A 22,700-nucleotide genomic window follows, 5' to 3' on the forward strand; every position below is an offset into this window, starting at 1 on the left:
CAGATTTGGACACTGGACTAAACAGTACACTTTTCAAAATAGATAAACACAATACAGGCAGATGTGACTACTGTGGGCAAGAAGAAACATTAGAGCATGTTATGATATATTGTCAGAAATATGAGGCAGAAAGAAGGCGTCTGACTCAAAATCTCAGAAAAATAAAAGCAATTTCATTTAGTAGATATTTTACAGAAGAATTCAACTGAGTGTTATAACATCTTGTTTCAGTTTCTTACAGTAACTAATTTAATTGAGATTGTAGGGTTTTTTTTAGGGGGGGATAGCGTAACTAATACACGGTCTGATCCACACTCCATACCAGCTGGTGGCGGTAATGCACCATTTCGTTGTTTGCCAACCGCCAATACACGCCAAGAAGAACAAGAAGAAGAAGAAGACGAAGAAGAAGAAGAAGAAGAAGAAGAAGAAGAAGAAGAAGAAGAAATGTTCGCACGTCAAATCATTCCCCCTTCATGGTCTACATTTCCTGCAGTTTAAGGTAACGTTGGCACTTTGTGTAATTTTGTTCATTCATTATTATTGCTTTGTAAGATGCACGTTCGCCAATATGTTGCCGTTTCAAAACAAAATGGTACGAAAGCTGAAAATAGATTTCAAACGTTTTAGAAAAACGCGACTTTGCTAGTTCGCTTCGAAGAAGTACGTTAGTTTGCTAAAGCTAGTTATGTCACTTGCTAAGGTAAACCTGACATCAGCGAACGGTAATGTTATTCTTTGTATTTGGTCATGGAAGTGTCAGCAATAAGTGTGAAAGCTTCTTTGGAGTCTTTAAACTGAATTGGCGTTACGTCGTACGCTGAGTAAACTAGTTTATCCATTGGCCAAGTATGTTACCAGTATTAACACAAGAGAACATTTCGTATGACTTTGTAATGATGTTTTGCATTGTGCATGAAAGACCATCTGCCTTCTCAGGTTGGAATAGAAGAAAAGAATGGATGGCCTTACCCACCTGCTTACAGACCCTCTTGATCCAAAGGAAGGACATAACGGACAAATAACAGAGGAATGTATGCTGGGGAGCTGTCGAGTGAGCCTACCAGAGGACCTTCTTGAGGATGTGAGTTGGGCTAAGTGACCTATTCTGCAGTTGTTTTCAGACTTGAAGCTACTGACGGTTATGCATTATTAATATCTGCTGCTTTGTTTCCAACAGCCTGAAATATTCTTCTCTGTGCTGAGTGAAAGCACATGGACTGAAACCCTGTCAGATTCCCAGAGGCAGCATCTTCGTCAGTTTTTACCACAGTTCACAGACAACAATGTTGCTGAGCAGAATGCTACCATACAAGACTTATTCAACAACAAGAGCTTTTGCTTTGGAAATCCCCTTCATCTTGCTCAGAAATTATTTAGAGGTACCTTTATTTTACTTATCCAACTCATTCACCCAATTACACAGATAATTTTAAATGAGATTGATTTCTTTAGATCATTTGTAAAGTAACAGCCCATTGTTTTGTTTTGTTTTTTACCCAGATGGCTACTTCAACCCAGAGGTGGTTAAGTACAGACAGTTGTGTGCCAAGTCTCAGAGGAAGCGTCAGTTGCACTCCCTGCAACAGTATTACCACAAGCTATTGAAACAGATACTTGTCTCCAGAAAGGTGGGGCATACACGCTTGGCTGTTTTCTAAGAGTGTAAAGTCCACAGCAAATGGCTCCCTGCAGTTGGTTATTGTGTATATTTATGTTTTAGGAGCTTCTAGAGTTAGCAGTTCACAGTGGACTAGACATTCCACAGAAACGAAAGCTGTCCAGCAAGACTCATGCTGAGATGCAGGAACCAAGGATCAGACGAAGAATGCGCCGCATATTAAAGGAAGTCAAAGCTGAATGTGGGGACAGTAATCCCTCCTCTGATGATGATGGTCAGTCTGATTCTATAGGTACTGTAGGCTAAACAAGGCTGTAGTACTACTCTTAATTGGAGAATTTCTCAATTAGATCAATTTGAATAAGGGTTATTATTGGCTGTATTTTCCAGATTCATCCTCATGGCCACCTGCCCCACAATCACCTTCCTCCCCCACAACCACAGTCCCACTCAGGGCTCTTTCCAGCCTCTCCACCCAAGACATGAAGAATACTGGTCAGTCAGCCAATGTCTGTAATGTGTAGTTACTATAATGTTTACAGATGGATGGAAATGTTTTCATTTTTATTACTTTTATTCACAGAAAAAATTGAACTAGGAGAGCAAGACTTAAAAACCATGCTGCAAAACCATAGGGAGAAGAGGAAACGGCAGCCTGTAAGTGGCTTTAGGGAAAAAAAATGAACAACCACAGTTCTTAAGCATTCACTACTTTATTCTTCAACCCAAATGATTCATCCACTTAGGACCATCCAGACTTGATGACCTCGGATATACATCTTGGCGACATGATTTCAAGAGTGAATATTGGTCGGAAAGGCTCCGCTATGTGTGAGTGAATGAAAAATGGAAATTTTAACATTGTTTTGACACAAAACTCACAGGTCTGTTGCTCTTTCCTCTCTAGCGCTCTTTGATCTTGCTCTGCCAAAGAAGAAGATGAGAGAGGAGAGAAGAAAGAAGAAAATGAGGACAGTTAAAGCAGAATCTGAGGATGCCTGCGAAACTCTTGTACCTTCAGATACCACAGTTCCATCAGCAAATCTCATCGCATCTCAGCCTGAAGCGCCATCCACCCCACTAGCCAATGTCAAGGAGGAGTGAGTTAACTCCAGTCTCACGTCTTATTGTCAATAATATTAAGCGTAACCATTGTCATGCACAATCCAATTTAGTTAACTCTTATGCTCCCCAACGAATACAAAGAGTTTCCATAATTACAGGGCAGTGGAAGAGTCTCAGAGCAGCCCAGTTGTGGTTGAGGAGATAGCTGTCAGTTTCTTCAACTTGTTGGAGAACATTTTTCGGGCAGAAAACTATAACAGCACTTCAATGGTATGGCCTATTCACAGTCTCAGTATCTGAATATATTACAATGTCTGGATATCTATAATTAAATCTAATTTTTTTTTTTTTTTTTTTAATTCTCAGGTTGAAGAGAAAGTTCAAATGTGGCAATCATCTCCAGCCAGTTCCCTCAACCCATGGTTCTCATCTGTCTCTTGTTGGTCGGAGCAGGTGCTTCCAGCCCTTCAGTTCCTTGCAGGGGAGGCTAAAGGTGAGCAAGTAGGTTTTATTTGTATAGAGATGGTTATGTTTCATTTTCCCAATTGCCTCAATTGCCCTTTATTAACCACTCTCCTCATCTTTTGATCAGATGGTATGATAGCACTGCCAAGTGGCTTTCCTCCATATGTGGAATTTGGGGAACAGTCTCAGCAGTGGAAGTGGGTTGGTAAGGAGGCACGTTTATTCATATTGCAGATTTATACAATGGAATTTGAATACCGATATAAGATTGAACCCTTAAAGATTTTATCATTAAAGAATAACTTCCATTGCATGTTGTAGGTCCCAGTCAGGATGCGGAGAAAGATCTCAATGCACTCTGTCAGCTGTGGCTTGACTCCAAAGATTTGGTTGTTAAGGTAGACTATGACGAAGGATTTGTAACACTGCTGTTAACCCTGAGTCACATATATTATTCAAATGTAAATGTAAATTTAAAAAATCTTTTCTTGTCATTCACAGATGGAGAATGAAGAGTTATCAGAAATTACTTCACCCACCCCTAGAGTGTAAGAATTGAATATATTCATATAAGCACTACAAACATGGCACTTCAACTTAATAGACACTTCAGCAATTTATAATACTCTATCAAGTTGTCATAGTTAAAAGTAATAATACCATTATCATTATATCTCTCTAATCTAAGCAGCTGGACGGATTACGTAGTGCGACCCAGCACTGGAGACGAGAGACATGTATTTCAGATCCAGGTTAGTGTGTGGTCTTGTAATTTCACTTCTGTGACACATTGTAATGTCATTGCAGCCAGTGCTGAGATTGTGTATTGCAACATTTCTGGGAATTTTAACAGAAAGGATACAGTCACAATTAAAAATGTGATTCCTCGGAGGCCTAGCGGTAGCCTAGCGGTCTATTCTGTTGCCTAACAACATGGAGATCGCTGGCTCGAATCCCCATGTTACCTCCGGCTTGGTCGGGAGTCCCTACAGACACAATTGGTCGTGTCTGCAGGTGGGAAGGCAGATGTGGGTATGTGTGCTGGTTGCTGCACCAGCGCCTCATCTGGTTGGTCGGGGCACCTGTTCAGGGGGGGAGGGGGAACTGGGGGGAATAGCGTGATCCTCCCACACGCTATGTCCCCCTGGTGAAACTCTTCACTGTCAGGTGAAAAGAAGCGGCTGGCGACTCCACGTGTATCGGAGGGGGCATGTAGTAGTCTGCAGCCCTCCCTGGATCGGCAGAGGGGGTGGAGCAGCGACTGGGACAGCTCGTAAAATAGGGTAATTGGCCAAGTACAAGTAGGGAGGAAAAGGGAAAAAATCCCAAAAAAAAAAAATGTGATGCCTCTCATTACGATTTTATAATACATTGGCATTGACTCATCTACTACTACTTTCGGCTGCTCCCGTTAGGGGTCGCCACAGCGGATCATCCGAGTAAGTCTTATTTATGATCCGCATATTTGATTTGGCAAAGATTTTACACCGGATGCCCTTCCTGACGCAACCCTCCCCATTTGTCCGGGCTTGGGACCGGCACTAAGGATGCACTGGCTTGTGCATCCTCAGTGGCTGGGTTTTGGCATTGACTCATCCTTTACTTAAATAACTAAAGTGCAGTTTGATATGTGACCAGCACCTCTTTTTCACGTGAGCATCAATTCTCTCCCTAAACATTCTCTTCTGTCCTCTAGGAGCAGCAGCGGTACGACCAGCCGCATAAAGCCTTCACATTTAGGATGCATGGCTTTGAGTCAGTGGTGGGCCCTGTCAAAGGGGTGTTTGACAAGGAGATGTCGCTTAATAAAGCCAGGGAGCACACGCTGCTGCGCTCAGACCGGCCAGCCTACGTCACGATTCTCTCTTTGGGTTAGAGCTTCGTCTGTGTTAACCTTGAAGTTATTGTCCATCTTTTTGGCATCATGCAGTCATCCATTGATTTCAGCGCATGCTGTTGAAATCAGATATGCCATTTATTTCTTGTAACTTCCTCCTTATTTTCAGTGCGAGATGCAGCAGCCAGGTTACCCAATGGAGAAGGAACCAGGGCAGAGATCTGTGAATTGCTAAAGGATTCCCAGTTTCTTGCCCCAGATGTCACCAGTGCTCAGGTCAGACAGAACCTCTCTGTGTTGTTGTTGGTTTCATCATCATCCAAGTCTCTCAAGACAGATTGTGATAATTTATAGGCATTTGGGGCTTGTTTTCTCATTTAGGTGAACACAGTCGTCAGTGGCGCCCTTGACAGGCTTCATTACGAGAAGGACCCCTGTGTGAAGTATGACATCGGCCGTAAGCTGTGGATTTACCTGCATCGCGATCGCAGTCAGGAGGAGTTTGGTGAGCAGCAATATGATTATGATGATTATATATATATATCAATAAAACTGATTAGCAAATAAACAACACAAAACACATGGCACAAAATTGGCTCACACAATTCAAGGTAAGAAACTGACAAGGTGACACTACAGAAGATGGAACTACAATATCATTACATTCATGCCCTTGAATGTCTCACATCAAGGTTTTGTTCTGTGGTGCTATGAGCTATGAGCCGTGTGATTCTGAATAGAGGCATCTACCATCCATCCAATTGCATTATTTTATATTGACTATTTAGTGCATGTTATTAATAATCAGATTGGTGATTTTATGGTATTGTTGCTCAAAAGAACCTTTTGTTTGAACTTTTTTTTTTGAAGAACAGAATATTATTATAGTTTCTCTTTTCTCAATCCAGAGCGAATCCACCAGGCCCAAGCTGCAGCCGCAAAAGCAAGGAAAGCTCTACAACAGAAACCAAAACCTGCACCCAAGCCTGTGAGTCCCATTGTGTCAGTTTTTGCTGTAGAAACAAACCTGTCTGCATGCTTTGCCAAAAGACAATTAAAGATACCTGATCGAGTTTTCCTTCTAAAGAGCTTGGTTGTGTTCACATTGTTTCTCCCCAGAACACAATGTGTGTGTGCCCTTGATTTTGTTATAGTACATTTGCCACCAACAGGCTGTCTCTCAGTCAATTAAATCAAGTAATATAGTGAAGTTGTCCACTTAATTACATTATATTTAAGTCAATTGGATAAAAAAAGACTCGATTTTGCTTTAAATGTTCAACTTTGATAATTTATAATGATTTATAGCAATCATATCAGCCTGGATGAGTGTGATCCCTTGTAGCGATTTCCCCTGTAGTTAAATTGATAGAATAAAATTCTGTGCTTTAAATCCTGTTAAATTGATGAATCCAGATAAAACATCCCCTGACAACATTTTGTTGTTTTTTTCTTCTTCTTCATCGTGTTTCATGTCCACAGAAATGTGGTAATACGCCACCGCCGTGCTCGTGGTGTGCATGTGCATCCTCATGCGCATGCAGGAAGAACATGTGATACAAATGATACAAGAACCTGCTCTTCTTTGTGTGCTCTGTTAGCACCATTAGTGGTCAAAAATGACAATGGATATCTTTAATTTGGGTTTAGCTTCCTTCCTGCATCAAGAGAACAGTTGTGTGTGTGCTTTTGTGGCGGAAATTCTAGTTGTGCTTCTTTGAGTCAGGTAATTGTGTCAGTGTCAGCACAGTGTTCTGTATCCTTCTGTGGTGTGGAAATGAAGACTAGACATAGGTTGTTGGGAGCGAGTCATTTACTCTGCTTCTTTTGTAGAAGTCTGGCAGTAAAGATGGAGGAGGTAAAACTCCTGGATCTCTTGAGGCTGGGCAGGATGTGGGCGCTAATGCTATGTCACCGACCCCAACAACCCCCACCCCAAGCACACCTGGAACCCCTAGATCACCATTGCCCTCTGCAGCCAGCACACCAACCAAGACCTCAGTCCCTGATACCATCAAGAACAGCCCTGGGTCAGTAAAATACAAAATTTGTGTTCTCTGTTATATAATACATTAAATATCAATTTGTCCATGTTTTGTTAATAAGATGCATGGGACCAAGCCATTCGTTTCCAGTAGTGACACAATATTTCAGCCCACAGACTGCTTTACACATAAGAATCGATTGTCAGTTTCAGTATTCTGTCTATTGAAGTTGATATTGTTGCATCAAAAATTTGTCATTGAGCTGAATCGATGATATACATTTAGAAAGTGAAGTAGACTATATTAAGGCACTCCGTTGGCAGTTTTTTTTTTCTTCACCAGCAGTTGGATTTATCGCAAATAAAAATGTGAAGTTCATTTTACACCAAAAGGTCTATGTCAGTCATCCTAAGCAGAGTTGATCTGCTTTATGGAAGACTTGAAAATTTAGTTCACGCACAGCCTAACCACTTGTTCCAGTAAGTCTCAACAGGCTTCTGCACAAACTCCAAAATGTTATCCACATCGTCAATGGTGGTTTAAACATTTTAAAAATAATTTTCCAGTCTTAAGTCATGACTGACTGTTAAATTGTTACAGGTCTGCCTGTGACAGTTTCTTACTTTGTGTTTATTGCACTTGACCCACACAAGTTAAAATGCACAGGCTATTGTTTGAAATACACCAACATTTAATTCAGTTCTATGCATTTCATATGTATTTAATTCAGTCAGTTTTATTCTAGTGTGTGTGGGCTATATCTTAGTTTACCCCAATTTTAAATCTAGTTATCAAATACTAGCTTGAACGTGTGTAATAGCCAGGACACATTAAACATTTCAGAGAGATTTTGATAAACCTGTTCAACTCTGTTGGAAGGTAAAGGACACAGAGTGGTAGCTCACAGCTTTGAAAGGAAACTTCAACAGCTCTACCACACTAAAATTGAGAAGTCTTTATCAGAAATAATGATTGGAAAAAAAAACTTTCAAAAACATAAAACATTGCTTTTTGGCAGCACAGTGGCCCAGCAGCTAGCACTGTTGCCTCACAGCAAGAATGTCCTTGGTTTGAACCCCAGGCCGTCCCAGGTCCTTTCTGTGTGCAATTTGCATGTTCTCCCCGTGTCTGCGTGGGTTTCCTGCGGGCACTCCGGTTTCCTCCCACCATCGAAAAGACATGCATGTTAGGGTTAATACTCCTGTCTGTGCCCCTGACCAAGGCAATAGGAAGAAATAACTGGAGTTGGTCCCCGGGTGCTGCACGGCAGCTGCCCACTGCCGTTAGCTACACAGCTAGGATGGGTTAAATGCAGAGAGGGAATTTCATTGTATGTACAAATGACAAAGTGTATTCTATTCTCTTTTTTTCCTCCCTTAAGGGAAAATATGAATGAAAACTTTTAGACTTGGCAGGGTTTAGACACTGAAGCAAAGGGTTTACAAATCATGTTGGAAAGAAGAGTTGCAAAATGTGCCAAATTGGAGCTCTGTAATGCTATGATATTTCTAATTTTAACACTCCGTTGTCTCGCCCATTCTTTTTGCTTCCTAGTGTTCTCCTCGTCTCTTCCCCTTCCATGCCACAACTGGGTACTATCTTGCCCACTAGCCAAGCTGGTCCACCAGCCTCGCAGCCAGCTACATCCCAGCACACAGCTCGGATAGTTAGCCACCTGGCAGCTGGCACTCTGCCGCAGGTGCGAGTAGTATCCACTCAGCCCACCCTGAGCACCTCCTCAGGAAGTCAGCAGGCCACACTGGTACACCAGGCCCCTCACCAGATCAGAGTACCAGTGTCAGTGGCCACCAAGGGCATTTCACAGGTAAACAAAAGAACAGATAAAGCACAAGCTAAATAATGGTTGCTTTGTTTTTGTGTTTCATAAGAGTAATAAAAGCTGTTGGTTTTGTGTTAATGTGCATATACAGGCTGTGGTGTCATTGCCTCTGAGGACTCAGGCTGCTAATAGTCCAATTCAGGTGCCAACTACCTTGTCTGTCTCTGCTGTATCTGTGGCCAAACCTCCGACTGGATCCCCTGGCAGCCCAGCCAACAACCCTGCTTCACCTGCTGTCCTACAAGGCGTTACAAGCCAGAGCATCAAACAGGTGAAGGGGATTGTTTTAACTGGGATGTGTTTTGAGCCACAGATAGTACTCTGACTACAAAAATCTCTCTTTAATAACCTGAACACTTATGTATGGGACAGATAGTGAACATAGAGTATGTGTACATGTAGTTGTTGCCATAGTTAAATTGAAACTGAGGCAGCAGCTCTGTAGCATCATCTGATGTTTGTTGGCTATTAGCTACTGAGGGACCTTTGGTTCTCATATAACAAAATGTTATTTGACATTTCTATTTCATGACACTCCTTAAACATGTGATGACAGTTGGCACAAATAAATAAGAGTAAAGCTACATCCCCTAACTAATATATGTTCAGACATTAACATATACACACACACACACACACACACACACACACACACACACACACACACACACACACACACACACACACACACACAAGCTTATTGTTGAAGTTTTGTGTCAAAGCCATTCACACGCCCTGTTAAATACATGATCAAATTTCTCACCTTTGAATGAGTCTCATTTCTGTCTTTAAAGATGTCCATTACGGGGCAGCTTGGAATGAAGACAGCAGGAGGAGCTGGCATTCCAATAACCGCTACCAACCTGCGTATCCAGGGCAAGGATGTTCTTCGTCTCCCCCCATCCTCCATCACAACAGACGCCAAAGGCCAGACAGTCCTACGGATCACCCCGGACATGATGGCTACCCTTGCTAAGTCCCCAGTTACAACAGTCAAGCTCACTCCTGACTTCCTGGGAACTGCCACCACAGGGGGGAGCAAGAGCATATCAGCCACTCTCCATGTGACCCCTCCCCACCCCTCTCCTTCCTCCTCCTCCTCCAACCCATCCTCTTGCACAGGAGAAGCCCAGACCAATAAGGTGGGGGCTGGTGCCTCTAGCCTCTTAAAGGCTGCAGGGGACACAGCCATCCGGCTTATGCCCACACTAGCTGTGACTGTTGCCGACCAAAAGACAAGGACCTTATCCACCGTTTCCTCCCAGGATTCCAAGGGTGGTGCCACTATTCGTATCATGCCAGGCCTTGGAGTCATTCCACAGAAACCGGGTCAAACCATCACAATGACTGCTGCCACCAGCAGTAAACCACCTCAGGTCTCTGCAGGTGTCACATTAAGCACCACTGGAGTGGCTGCAGCCAAGGGAATTACAGTTGGCCCTGCAGCCTCAGGTTCATCCCTGACACTTGGAACAGGAACAGCAACGGTGCGCCAGGTCCCCGTCAGTGCTGCAGTGGTGACCACACAAACAGTAAGATATGATAAATTTGTTTTGTTGTACACCACGATGTTAATGAGGTACTTCATTGATACCTGTTGGGACATTTTACTTTCATTTGCCACTCTGCAGAGACCAGAATAGGATCAGGTACAGAATAACACCCCTCAAGCTGGTGGAAAGTCACTGTCTTGCTCAAGGACTTCTGGAAAAGTAGAGTCCTGCTGACATGAGGATTGAAACTAGGCTCTACATTTTTAGGATGGTTCCTCTGCTGCCCAATACATCACTGTCAAATATAAATTAGAGAGATGAATGAAGAAAAAAAATACAGAAAAAAAGGTTGCCAAGTTTGAGTAATTTACACCCCACCAACCTCTGTGCCTTCATTACTTAAATGAGGTTGAAAGTTTGGCCATGTTACATTATTCCAGTGACAGCCCTGATCTCTGGACAGATTACTACACTTCAGTATTTAGCCTAACTAAAAAGTATCCACTAATTTTTTTTTTTCAAACAGCTTGAACCCGAGGCCTGAAATTAGTTTCTTTGCACCTACAGTGAAACATCAATCACTTTTTAAAGACTATATTTACATACTTCCTGTTGTAATTAAAGCATTGACACCTTTGGGAAATTACTAAGAGTACTAATGGGTAGCAGTGGCTTCACAGTTAGGAGAATGTCTATCAACCTGAGGGCAGCGTTTAGTCCTCTGTGACAGGAAAGCAGCCACCCTGCTGAAATATGCTTGAGAAAGACACTGAATGAGGCCTGCACTCGGTGACTTCCCTGTTGAGGAGGGTCGAGCACTGGTTGTCTTGAATGGAAGTAGATTTCTGTTTGTGTCACAGTCTACAGTTTAATTTATATCAAAACATGACATCAATCCTTCTTGTCTATTTGATTCCATCATAGGGGAAGTTACCTGCCCGGATAACAGTGCCCCTGTCTGTCCTCAACCAACCCCTGAAAAGCAAGAGTGTTGTGACCACACCCATAATGAAGGGTAGCATCAACACCAAGTGAGTCCCCACCTCCACAGACATAAGATGTTTGCATACTTGACTTGATAACTCTTGACTTTTTCATCTTTCGTTCTCCTTTCTGGTGCAGTATCAGCAGTCTGGGTAGAAACATTATCCTGACCACCATGCCTGCTGGCACTAAGCTGATTGCTGGAAACAAGCCTGTCAGCTTTGTCACAGCGCAACAGTTACAACAGCTGCAGCAACAAGGACAGGCCACTCAGGTTAGCTGACTTTGCATGCATGTGTGTGTTGTAGGAAAGATGACAGATTAAGAAGGGAGCCTTGCCATTTGTTTGCAGGTTGTAAATAATACTTGGGGGGCTTAAAGGGAAAATATGCCGATTTTCAACCTTATCTCTGGCTATCTACAGCAGGGATAGAACACTGAAAAACACCTGCTGTTGTTCCCAAGTGTTTTTGCATATTTGGGGGGTGGTAGTGAAAGAATTTTTTTCCTGTCCACCAAGTGATGAATCATGGCATCAGCTTGCAAATGGAAAAACTGCAGCCTTAGCAGGGTTTCTAATATTCTAATCTACTCTAAAGACACCTTTCAAAAAACATCCTCGTTTTCTCAGCTAAGCTATGTTTCCAAAGGTGGAAATGACGTCCTGCAGCACTAGCGCAGAGGATACGGACAACAATACAGACAATTACATTCAATGCGTCCTTGTATATGTAGGCACTGTGGGGAAGACTCAGCAGGAATACACCTTTATTTCCATCTATATAGTACACTGAGGATTTTATTGCTTCAGTCAACTACTTAATACTGATTGCACATACACAACACCACCTGCAAAATGTTCCTTTAAGGTATAGGTAATAAAACCAAATTTCTGTGAATTGCTGGATTCAGAGGTCAGAAAATATCTGCCATCAAGTGAATATGAATGAATATCAATTATTCAGAAGTGAATATAATAGATAAATTAAAAATAAGACTTAGAAATTTCAAGCCATTATTTTAAACAAAACACCTAAAATGGCTTGGCTGAACACAGATGAATAGATATTGCTGGTCTGTTAATTTGTGATTGACATCGCAGTGTTTGATTTGGTATACAACAAACTCATATACATATATTTCTCATTAAGTGATGCTTGTCAAGGGTGAAAAAAGCTGAGGATAATCATCATGAGCAATCAGTCAACAGGAAACTGCCAAGAGTTGCCACACACACACACACACAAGTTGTTGCTTTAAGCATTCAAGTAATTTAGATTATTATTTCCGTGATGCAAAATATCACTTTATTACTCTCAACCCTCTGCACACCGGCCCCCCAGGTGTAGCAACCAGCAGATAGAGGATCTCACTGCTCATTCAGTTAATCTCTCTCTTTTCCTCCCCTCATCCTGTAGGTTCGTATCCAAACGGTGCAAGCACAGCAGCTTCAGCAGCACATGGCAACAGGCTCCCCTAAATCTGTTTCTACAGTCGTAGTGACAACAGCAACCTCACCAAAATGCACATCAGATCCCCCACCTGCACCCCAGCAGTGATGCTGCCCCATCAGCCAGCAGTAACACAACACATCACATCACATCATATCATATGTCCAAGTACCAGCAGCAGAGATTGTGTTTTGTGCTGGTTAATGCACAATGACCATGTATTGGCACTGTTGGACAAAATATTCCTGGTACTGGCATTAAACTGCATGGAGGCCCTTCAAGTTTGAAGCATGCACACGTTGGCAGTAACAGTAATCTTGTTTGTTTGTTGTTGTGTTAAAAGCTTGTTGATACTTCATTACCATTGACAGTTAAACTATTGATTCTATAAAGCTCCCGTGATCCATCAAAGGTTGTATATATGAAAATGGGATTTTTGTCATAACAAAGTTGATTCTTTCATTGTATTTGGATCCATAATATTTGTATATTATATGTATACCATAGATAATTGGTTTTCATTCTCATTCGTTTCCGGGATACTTTTTTTTTTTTTTGGAATAGTCAACATTTGAATTTAAGACAAAACAGGAGAAGTGTCCTTTGGCACGGCATTCGTTGGACTCTGATGCTCAACATTTAGGTACAGTTTTGTTTTCATTGTTAAATGGTTCGTCAACCAACGGGAGCAACAGAATAGAATTGTAATGGAAGACTATCAATAATATAACTTTAATAACTAGTTTGCTTCAGTGCTAGATCCCCCCGCTTTTCTCCCCAATTGTACCTGGCCAATTACCCCACACTTCCGAGCCGTCCCGGTCGCTGCTCCACCCCTTCTGCTGATCCGGGGAGGGTTGCAGACTACCATATGCTTCCTCCGATACATGTGGAGTCGCCAGCCACTTATTTTCACCTGACAGTGAAGAGTTTCACCAGGGGGACGTAGCGCGTGAGAGGATCACGTTATCCCCCCCCCCCCCCAACAGGTGCCCTGACCGACCAGAGGAGGCGCTAGTGCAGCAACCAGAACACATACCCACATCTGGCTTCCCACCCGCAGACACAGCCAATTGTGTCTGTAGGGACGCCTGACCAAGCCGGAGGTAACACGGCGATTCGAACCGCCATTCCCCGTGTTGGTAGGCAACAGGATAGACCACCATGCTACCCGGACACCCTTCAGTGCTAGATTTAGAATAAGATGTCACAAGCTTGTTGTCTGCTGATGGTTACTACACATCTGCTTTCATCAACATGTGGAAAGCCAAATTGCCCCAGTTATCTTTGCTAACCACTTACACTCCGGTGAGATAACGGCTTCTAATCTTAAAATAAGTCATCTTTATTTCATGTCATGGTTAGGTTCAAACTTTTTCCTTTTTACAAATGTGATTTTCTCCATGTCACCCAGAAGTATAGCTTACAACATGAATATAGTGAGAAATAGAGTGGCGCTCATAGTTCAAATCTAATTTGTCCAAATTTGACTTGGATTGTTGACATAATCTCTCGACGTGCACTTATTTATTCCATAATCATAACGACCCATGCAGGTGAGCATTAGCTGTTAAAGTTAATGCTTTTGTAATTATATCTTCTTTCAGTCATTTAAAAAATATATTATAAACAGATTTTATCTGTTTCCAACTGATTTTATATACATGTGTAATGCAAAAGTACAAAACGGCAGACATAACTTGTCTTTAAAAACTTGGCTTTCCTGTCACAACAGAATGTGAAACGACATCAGAAGGAATCTTGCGAAGAGCCCAAGCGATGTGTCTACTCTTCATCGGATTCGTCCAGCAGTGCTTTCTGGGAGTTGGAGTTTGAGGAGGTCGTTCTCATTCCAATCTCTATGTTCCTTCCTTTCTCAGCGCATCTCTTGGACATGCTTTTGGATTAAAACAAAAAACATTAAATTACAAGACTTAATGAGATTAAATCTTCATAATGTTGATTTTTACTAAATATAAAGTTAAAACTTGAGAAATGTATTTTCTACTCTGTCATGAGCTAAAGATGTGATGAGTTTTCCCTTCAGTGTGGCAACGATACCTGGAAGAAAACAGTCTGAATCTCACTGTTAGTGTCAATGTGCAGCGTTTGAATTGATTTAAAAAAACAAAAAAAAAACAGGATTATGTCCTCTGGAGTATTGTAATATTATTCAAATAAGCACTGAATCTTTAACTGGTTTTCAATATGGCTTCAACCAAGGATTACAATTTACAGTTTTCCCACTCTTTCTGGAGGCGGTGACTGCCCAGTAGAAAAACTTTTAAACAGTTAAGAAAATCCAATGTGCTAGTTAGCAGCTAGTGGAATGATGCTGACATCAGCCAGATCCCAAGACCCACAGTGTAAAGACAGTTAAATGAACGCCAATACCACCAAATACTGTTGCATCACACCACAAAAGATGTAGTAGACCGGAAGGAAAAGTTGACATGTTGAAAAACTGGTACTCTTTATGGGGGGGGGGGGGGGTTCCCTCCCGGGGTTCCCTCCCCTCCCCTCTTTTTCTCCCCAATTGTACCCGTCCAATTACCCCACTCTTCTGAGCTGTCAAGGTCGCTGCTCCACTCCCTTTGCTTATCCGGGGAGGGCTGCAGACCATCACATGCCTCTGCCGATACATGTGGAGTCGCCAGCCGCTTCTTTTCACCTGACAGGAGTTTCGCCAAGGGGTGTAGCGCGTGGGAGGATCACACTATTCCCCCCAGTCCCCCCTCCCCCCTGAAGAGGCGCCCCGACCGACCAGAGGAGGCGCTAGTGCAGTGACTAGGACACATACCCACATCCAGCGTCCCACCCACAGACACGGCCAATTGTGTCTGTAGGGATGCCCGACAAAGCTGGAGGTGACACGGGGATTCAAACTGGGGATCCCCGTGTGTGTAGGCAATGGAATAAACTGCTATGCTACCCCCCCCAAAAAAAACAAAACGGTTACTTTTAAAGTAGAATAATAATAATAATCATTACATTATATATAGCGCTTTTCTATAATATAATATATATATATATACACACACACACACGTGTTAGCCCTTAGCTAACGGGTCAAACCTTTTAGTCGACTGGTTAACATTGTCGCCTGCGGTGCAGGAGATACGGGTTCACGTCCCGACTGACGGTTCCTGGGCTGATCCCCTAATTCTCTATATGATATGTATATTATATCCTTCAATGTGAGGCGCTTTGGGTGTCTAGAAAAGCGCTATATAATCAGTGCTTTGTGTGCGTTAGATGGTAAGGTCTAACTTAAGTTTAACGGATGTGTAGACACAAGGACAAGTGTCATATTCCTATGTAGGTTAATGGGAACGGGAGCACGCCAAATCACAGCACTGCCCCCTGAGTAAATAATATTGCGTTGACCTGAGGTAATCTAGTTTCACTCAGTAACACAGCCTGACACTGTCAAATGGAAATCAATCTGCACATGGATACGACTGCCAGGTGAAAACGATAGCGCCACTGTAAGGCCGCATCGTCGGTTTTTATGTCAGTGTTGCATACATGACGAATGATGGCGCTGTAATAGACAGTACTTACATCCCAACTAAGAACGAGGTGACAGCAACTGTCAGCATGGCCATGGCGAAATGCCAGCAGAAGCACATCGTGACAAACATGATGTTGTCATGTAATGTCAGGTCCCACTCCGGTCCGCTTAATGGGTACAGCACAAAACCGATCTGAAAGAGCAAATGGCACGCAGAAAGACCAAATTATCTGGAGTGTCATGGACCAACTTTCTAGAATTTCTATTTGTCTCAAATTTGCTTTTTTTTCACATTTGCAAAAAAAAAAAGGCTAAAATCTATTCAAAATCTCCCAACCAGAAGATCAGCAAGTGCGTGTGAATACGCCTCACATACTGCACTAGTTTTACTTTCCTTTCAGCTTTGTTATCTGCTTTGCTGGCAGACCCGTTTCTTCTCTTCGGTAAATCAGCCAACTTAATTGGGTTTATTAGAGATATTATCTATTTGTGTCAACTGGAAAAGTTCATCAAACTCATAAACCGTAAACATAGTATGATATAGCAACTTGATTGATTGATTGGTTGATTGATTGATTGATTATGAGATCAGAAAAAAAGCGGGGTCAAATAGAAGAAGTGCTTAACAAAGCCCTTTTATGTCTCTGTGGAATCCACCAAGAGGAAATATGTGAGCCCTCCATAGGCGCTACGCAACGGAAGCTAGCCGCCATCCAGTGTTTGGCTAATAATAAACCAACCTGTGGTGTACCGTGGTAAAAAAAATCCCCCCCAAAAAAAGGGTAAACCAATGTAGGTTTTGCAATGTTACCATTTTTTTCTCCAGATTTTATACACTAATGCTGATGCCTGAACACTGTTCAACAGACCAGCAGGCCATGAGACGTATTTTGTGTCGCAGTTCAGAGAGCATGACAAGATCATCAGATTTCAGCAGTCACCTTCACCCAGCCGTGGTAGCGTCACAGTGATCATTTCGCATTACCTGGTAGAACCAGGAGCCCTGGAGGACGAGAAGGCACGCCCTGAAAAGTTCGAGAATGATGTGATCCCTCACGAAGACCTCGAGCATAGAACTTCCAGATCCTCCAAACACAGCCACCAGCAGTAGGGTGTGGATGTGAGCATCCAGAGCGGGTCGATGATGCACGTGGTAATAGAATAAAAACCCTGCAGGACAGTCAAACACACATGCGGTTCAAGCACAGTTCTCAATGGAGTGAATTCAGACTATCAACGGGGGGCATCGGCAAAATCTGGCCTCTTGTTTTGACGCTTTGGTGATGCTGTCTGTACCTTCAACGAAGAGGGCCAAGGAGAGAGCAAGGCGATCCACACCGACAGGCACACTGCTGGAGGCGGTGGTGAGAACACATGCACTGCCAGAGATCCCGAAGAACAGGTACATGGTGCTGTGCTGCCAGTTCATCAGCTTGACCCACGTGTGGTTTCCTTGGTCATAGAGGTGGGCGTGGGGTCCATCTACCACGAATTGCTCAACCATAATACCTGGAGGAGGTCAACGTGAGCCCAGTTAGTGACAAATGACAAGGAAAAAGCTGTCGGGGAGATTAAGTGATTGCAGATGCATGGAGTTTGGGTGGACAACTGACCGACAAATGCAGCAAATATCGTCAGCCCCCCCTCAAAGTAATCCATTCGGTTGAAGACCGGAGGTATTTTGTGTCGTCCTTTAGGCTGGTTCTTCCTCCAGTTGTGTCGCAGAGTGTGTTTCACTGTCAACCACAGACCGTAGAGCAGGAAGAAGGTGCCGGGGATGGCATGTCCTCCGAAGTTTGCCATCCTTGTGAGGGATCTGGAAACATGAGAGTTAGATGTGATCTGTGACTGAGACTGGACTATTACCTACTGAGTGGTGTGTGTGGCAGAGACAAGACATAAATGTTGATAATGGTTTGACTCTTGTACTCTAATGGCTTCGGTTATGGTATGAAATGACATGATGTTGACTAAGGAGGTGCAGACTGCCAGCTTTGACTTGACAGTATTTGTGTAAGACGGACATTTACTTTGAGATACACCTAACATGGAGAGGGACACAAAACACACGTGAGGGTTTGGTGAGGTCTGTGGATCGTTGATGTATGGAAATGACCAAGAAATAAAGTTATCTGACTGCATACCATATAATGACTAACTAGTGACCTTATTTTTTTATGATTTAAAGTTTATTGCCATTTATCAATTTTAATATACAAAACATTCAACACTGAACAGTTCTTGAGAACAATAATAATAATATAATAATAATGATAATAATCTTTATTTCGGACACAGCTGGTCCATAGCATAAAAGCAACAATACAATAAAACAAAAATAAGCAATGATAATAATAATAGTAATAATAATAATAGATATGAGGAAAAAGAATAAGTAAAAAGAAAGAAAATAATTTAGACAAGAATATAAGAAACATGCCAAAGGCTCTTAAGATAATACAAGATATTAAAAGTAAACCTACAATTATTGAGTGCAGCATTATTTATCCCTTAGAGATATAGAGTTGGTATTTTCCCCATTTCAAAATATGATCGTCCCATCTGTCAGTCTTTCTATAGAAAAGTTGCTCATATGAGGCCACTTTTTCAAGTTCTATGAACCACTCCCGCCGAGAGGGAGCTTCTGTCTTTTTTCCATCCCCTCAATAGCGTCTGTCTACCCACCATTATGGCAGTTTGGATCAGTTCTGCATTTCCACAGTCTTTCAGAGCTAGTGGGTCACCCAGCACATATAACCCGGGAGAGAATTCGGATTCATCGCTAGTGATCTCCTTTATACAGTTGTGGACTTGTTTCCAAAAGACCTGGATGTTAGGGCATTGCCAGAGAGCATGGAGTAATGTACCCTCTGACTTCTAACATTTCCAGCAGTCTGCATTGTTTTTAAGGCCTCATCGATGTAGTCTGGATGGTGTCCAATAGAAGTGAGGATTTTAAATAGTATGAGTCTTACTTTTATATCCCTTGACAACTTTCTTTGATTTTGGCATATCCTATTCCATTCTCACATGTTAAACGAAGTATTTAAGCCTTTCTCCCAGATAGTCCTTAATGCTGTTGGAAGTGAATTTATTTTTGATTTGTCCAAATCCTTCTGGGAGCCTGAAAATGGAAATCCACGATCAAAATAGTGGAAAATACCTTTCAGATAAAAGGTGACCTCTCCCCATAGGGGTTAGAGAAGCAGTCTTGTGGTTCGAAGGTCTATATTAGGACTCTCAGAGCAGCTGGGAAATCACAGATGTAAAAGTATATAGTGCAAGTATAAAGTATATAGAATAATAAAAGAGTCAATTGCTCTCCTCACTCAACAGATGTGTACCGAGGTGCCCTTTAGCAAGGCACTTTACTCCTAAATGTACAGGTTAACAGCAGTGCATTGTAATTGTTCCGTTTCACAATCAGGAGTTTTTGAGCCAAGACATTAGATGAAAGTTTAACTTTACAACAGTATGGATCAATATATTCTTATGGGTTACATCTATAGTTATAGTTTCAGGGTAAAGTGGAAAAGTATGTGCCTCTGGATTATGCTTTCAATCCGTCTTGCAAAAGTAGAATTCAGTTCATCAGGGCTCGATGGGAACTGGAGCGATTAGCCACATGAGCAGAAAATGTTTTGCACGCATGACGAAGTTTTTATTGGTTTACCTATAGTACAATACTGTCCCCAGGCTATGCTAAAAAGCTATTTGCCTTTTAAATATGCAAACTTTTGTACTTATTTGGAAAGCTGGTGCCAGCACGATGATAATGAACTGTTATGCAATGCCCGGTACGATATGTTTTTTTATAATTAATTCCATCTCTGGGTCTTTTCAGAGTGTTTCTCGCCCTGGCGTCCCTGGTGTCGGCCAGCATGTGGTTCAGGTGTGTTTACATAAAGGGCTGGTATGCTCTGTCAGACTAGTTTTTCCTGACTAAACCCACTGGACCTGACTTCCTTCTTCCTCATCCTCTGCCACTTTATGCACATTGACATAGCCATATATACTACTTTTAGATAAAGGTCTCTTGCCTTGCCATAGAACAGATGTGAAGAACAAGTATACACTATAGTGAACTCACAAACTTATATTTTATTTCTGCTGACACAGTATTTGTTGATCTGGTTGGGCAGGAGATAGTTATAGCAATATTATTTTCCATCCACAACACTGTCATAGAAAGACAATTTGCCTAAAAGTTGCTTAATAGAATATCCATATATATATATATATATATATATATATATATATATATATATATATATATATATATATATATATATATATATATATATATAATATTTTTTTTACTCGTAAGAAATTCCAAAAAATATACAGCATTTACATCAGGGTGTGTATGCAGTGTCCTCATCTCAGGCATTGTTTCTGCATGATCCTAGCTGAGTAGTTCAGTATTATGTCCCAGGCACTTCATCCTACAAAGACAAGCTGCCTTTGCTGTCGTTGTATGAAAGCGTAGCTTATGAATGATGGCTGGGGGAATGGTCATACCTTATTTGCTGCTATCCCAGTCCAAACAGTATGCAGTAGTGCAAGTCTGGCCGGCCGTGGTGTGAGTGAGAACGCCCAAGTCTGTTTTAACTGTGAGCACCTGTTGTCAACCTGCACTGACATCCTCAGCTAAGCCCCACCCATCATTTGCAGAGCTATTCTGTCCCCAGCCAACCAGTAATAGCATCACCAATTCAAACCAATGGTAAGGTCGAGTATGCTTCAAATATGTATTAACTAAATCAATCACGGCTGTTTTGGTCTATATTCATTTTTGTCACCAGGAATTTGGAAAAACAATTCTCCCTTGATGAAAACGTGATGATGCAATATGATAACAACTGTGCTTACAAGTATTCTTTATTTTGGCTTTAGCTTTGATAGGCTGAAAAGAAGAAAAAAACCCTGTTTAAAACACTGCTGTCGGGTTGTAAAAACCACCACAGGGCACAAAATGAGGCCAAGGGAGGACTTCTGCGAGTTAATATATAAACTCTGACACACACTGTTTGCTGACAGTGACAAAGATATAGAGACCAGTTCTGAACGAACTTTGCACTCAATTTAAAGACATTTTTTTATTGCATCCATTATCGTATTCAATCAAAAGTCATTCTTCAGATAATGGCACTTATTACAAAACTTCATTCATGTGTACGGGTATGGTAACACCAGTGACAAAACTGAATGGTTTATTTAAAAAAGAATGAAAAAACTTTTCCCCCCCTTATGACATTATGACTGGCACTGAATTCTAACAATTACAGAAATAGTGAGGCTACAGTCTGTACAGATGTGTCTTTTAAATATGGAGGCTAGAGTATTGCGCAAAACAATTTCTTCTCTCTAAATGGGTTTTCAGAGGATGGCACTGGCGTCACCAGGGGGTCCTCTTTGGCGCGGGCTTCACAGAAGGCCATCAAATCAGCTGCTGCTTTGGATACCTGTAGAAAAGTGGGTGCACGCATATGTCCATTAGTTTGTGCATGCACAGGTGTGTGTGTGTGTGTGGGTGTGCATGTGTGGGTGTGTGTGCACTGTAAGTCCATGGTGCGCAGACTCACCATCATCCTCTCTATGTTGACCTCCAGTTTCAATTGTTCTACTGTCTTTCGAGCATCTGCGATCTTGGCCATGTTGTTGGACATCCTACACCTTCCCTCCCCCCCACCCCCACACAGTATGTCAGTCAGTCAACCTGCATCAAATTGTCGGTTGTTAAGACAAGTTTAACGAGTTATATATATATATATTGGATTGTTATTTTTTCTCGTCGACAGGGCAACAAATAATTGGAGGCATTAAGAAGTTTCCGAGGTAGCCGCACCATGGTGAGCCTGTTTCAATTTTCTTGTTATTCTTTGCTCCCTGGGTCTCAGCTGGAAGTGGCACAGGGAGAGTCTCAAGGGAGGAGGAGGGGGGCGGGGGCAGGTAAGAGCAGCCCTCCCTGGGGGATGGGAAGGGTTTCTTGGGGGTGGGGCATTTATTAGCATCAAAAATAAATACACCCAATAGCTGTCACTGTAACATCTTGTTATTGTCATCCCTTCCTGCAAAGGACTGCTTCCTTAACCCTCCTCTCAGGTTGTTTTTGTTTTTGTTTTTTTACTGTCCCCTGAAACATAAAATTATACATTCATAAGAGATATATTAGGTATAAAGACAGTTGTTGCAGGGACATTTCCCACCACCCGCTGTACACACCTACTATTACACGGCCCACTTTAACACTGACACATAGCTTCATCCTACTGAACCCTTTACATGTGTCTCTGATGCAAAGCGTTAAGAAAAAAAGGTTGGGTTTTTTTTCTACGTAGATTTAGATAAAATTCAAAACTCAGTTTGCAAAATATGCTGTTAAAATGTCAGAACGTGTTAAAAGATACGCAAGAGTTCATCCCTAATATCGATGCACAAAATA

At 42.0% G+C, this 22,700-nt stretch overlaps 3 protein-coding genes across 3 annotated transcripts; 1 reads left to right on the forward strand and 2 right to left on the reverse strand.

The window, feature by feature from the left end:
- Window positions 1-958: 958 nt before the first annotated feature.
- nfrkb (nuclear factor related to kappaB binding protein) lies at window positions 959-12,871 on the forward strand. The gene is made up of 25 exons (XM_056284601.1): window positions 959-1,084; window positions 1,181-1,382; window positions 1,504-1,631; window positions 1,724-1,895; window positions 2,012-2,116; window positions 2,205-2,278; window positions 2,368-2,452; window positions 2,529-2,721; window positions 2,845-2,956; window positions 3,053-3,179; window positions 3,279-3,356; window positions 3,473-3,549; window positions 3,653-3,699; window positions 3,840-3,903; window positions 4,848-5,022; window positions 5,158-5,264; window positions 5,370-5,493; window positions 5,897-5,976; window positions 6,822-7,018; window positions 8,528-8,798; window positions 8,905-9,084; window positions 9,608-10,345; window positions 11,231-11,337; window positions 11,429-11,564; window positions 12,709-12,871. The coding sequence occupies exons 1-25, from the start codon at window positions 959-961 to the stop codon at window positions 12,847-12,849; spliced, it is 3,846 nt and encodes a 1,281-aa protein (XP_056140576.1). The 3' UTR covers window positions 12,850-12,871.
- An 864-nt stretch (window positions 12,872-13,735) lies between these two features.
- On the reverse strand, window positions 13,736-20,860 carry tmem45b (transmembrane protein 45B). Its single transcript, XM_056284600.1, has 6 exons — window positions 20,777-20,860; window positions 17,869-18,071; window positions 17,552-17,764; window positions 17,241-17,425; window positions 16,306-16,448; window positions 13,736-14,638 (listed from the first exon to the last, which is right to left on the reverse strand). Exons 2-6 carry the CDS (start codon window positions 18,056-18,058, stop codon window positions 14,527-14,529), a joined length of 843 nt encoding a protein of 280 aa, XP_056140575.1. The 5' UTR covers window positions 18,059-18,071; window positions 20,777-20,860; the 3' UTR covers window positions 13,736-14,526.
- A 731-nt stretch (window positions 20,861-21,591) lies between these two features.
- gng8 (guanine nucleotide binding protein (G protein), gamma 8) lies at window positions 21,592-21,924 on the reverse strand. The gene is made up of 2 exons (XM_056284944.1): window positions 21,841-21,924; window positions 21,592-21,720 (listed from the first exon to the last, which is right to left on the reverse strand). Exons 1-2 carry the CDS (start codon window positions 21,922-21,924, stop codon window positions 21,592-21,594), a joined length of 213 nt encoding a protein of 70 aa, XP_056140919.1.
- Between the last annotated feature and the right edge of the window lie 776 nt (window positions 21,925-22,700).

Source organism: Lampris incognitus, chromosome 8 (assembly GCF_029633865.1).
Source record: "Lampris incognitus isolate fLamInc1 chromosome 8, fLamInc1.hap2, whole genome shotgun sequence".
NCBI lineage: Eukaryota > Metazoa > Chordata > Actinopteri > Lampriformes > Lampridae > Lampris > Lampris incognitus.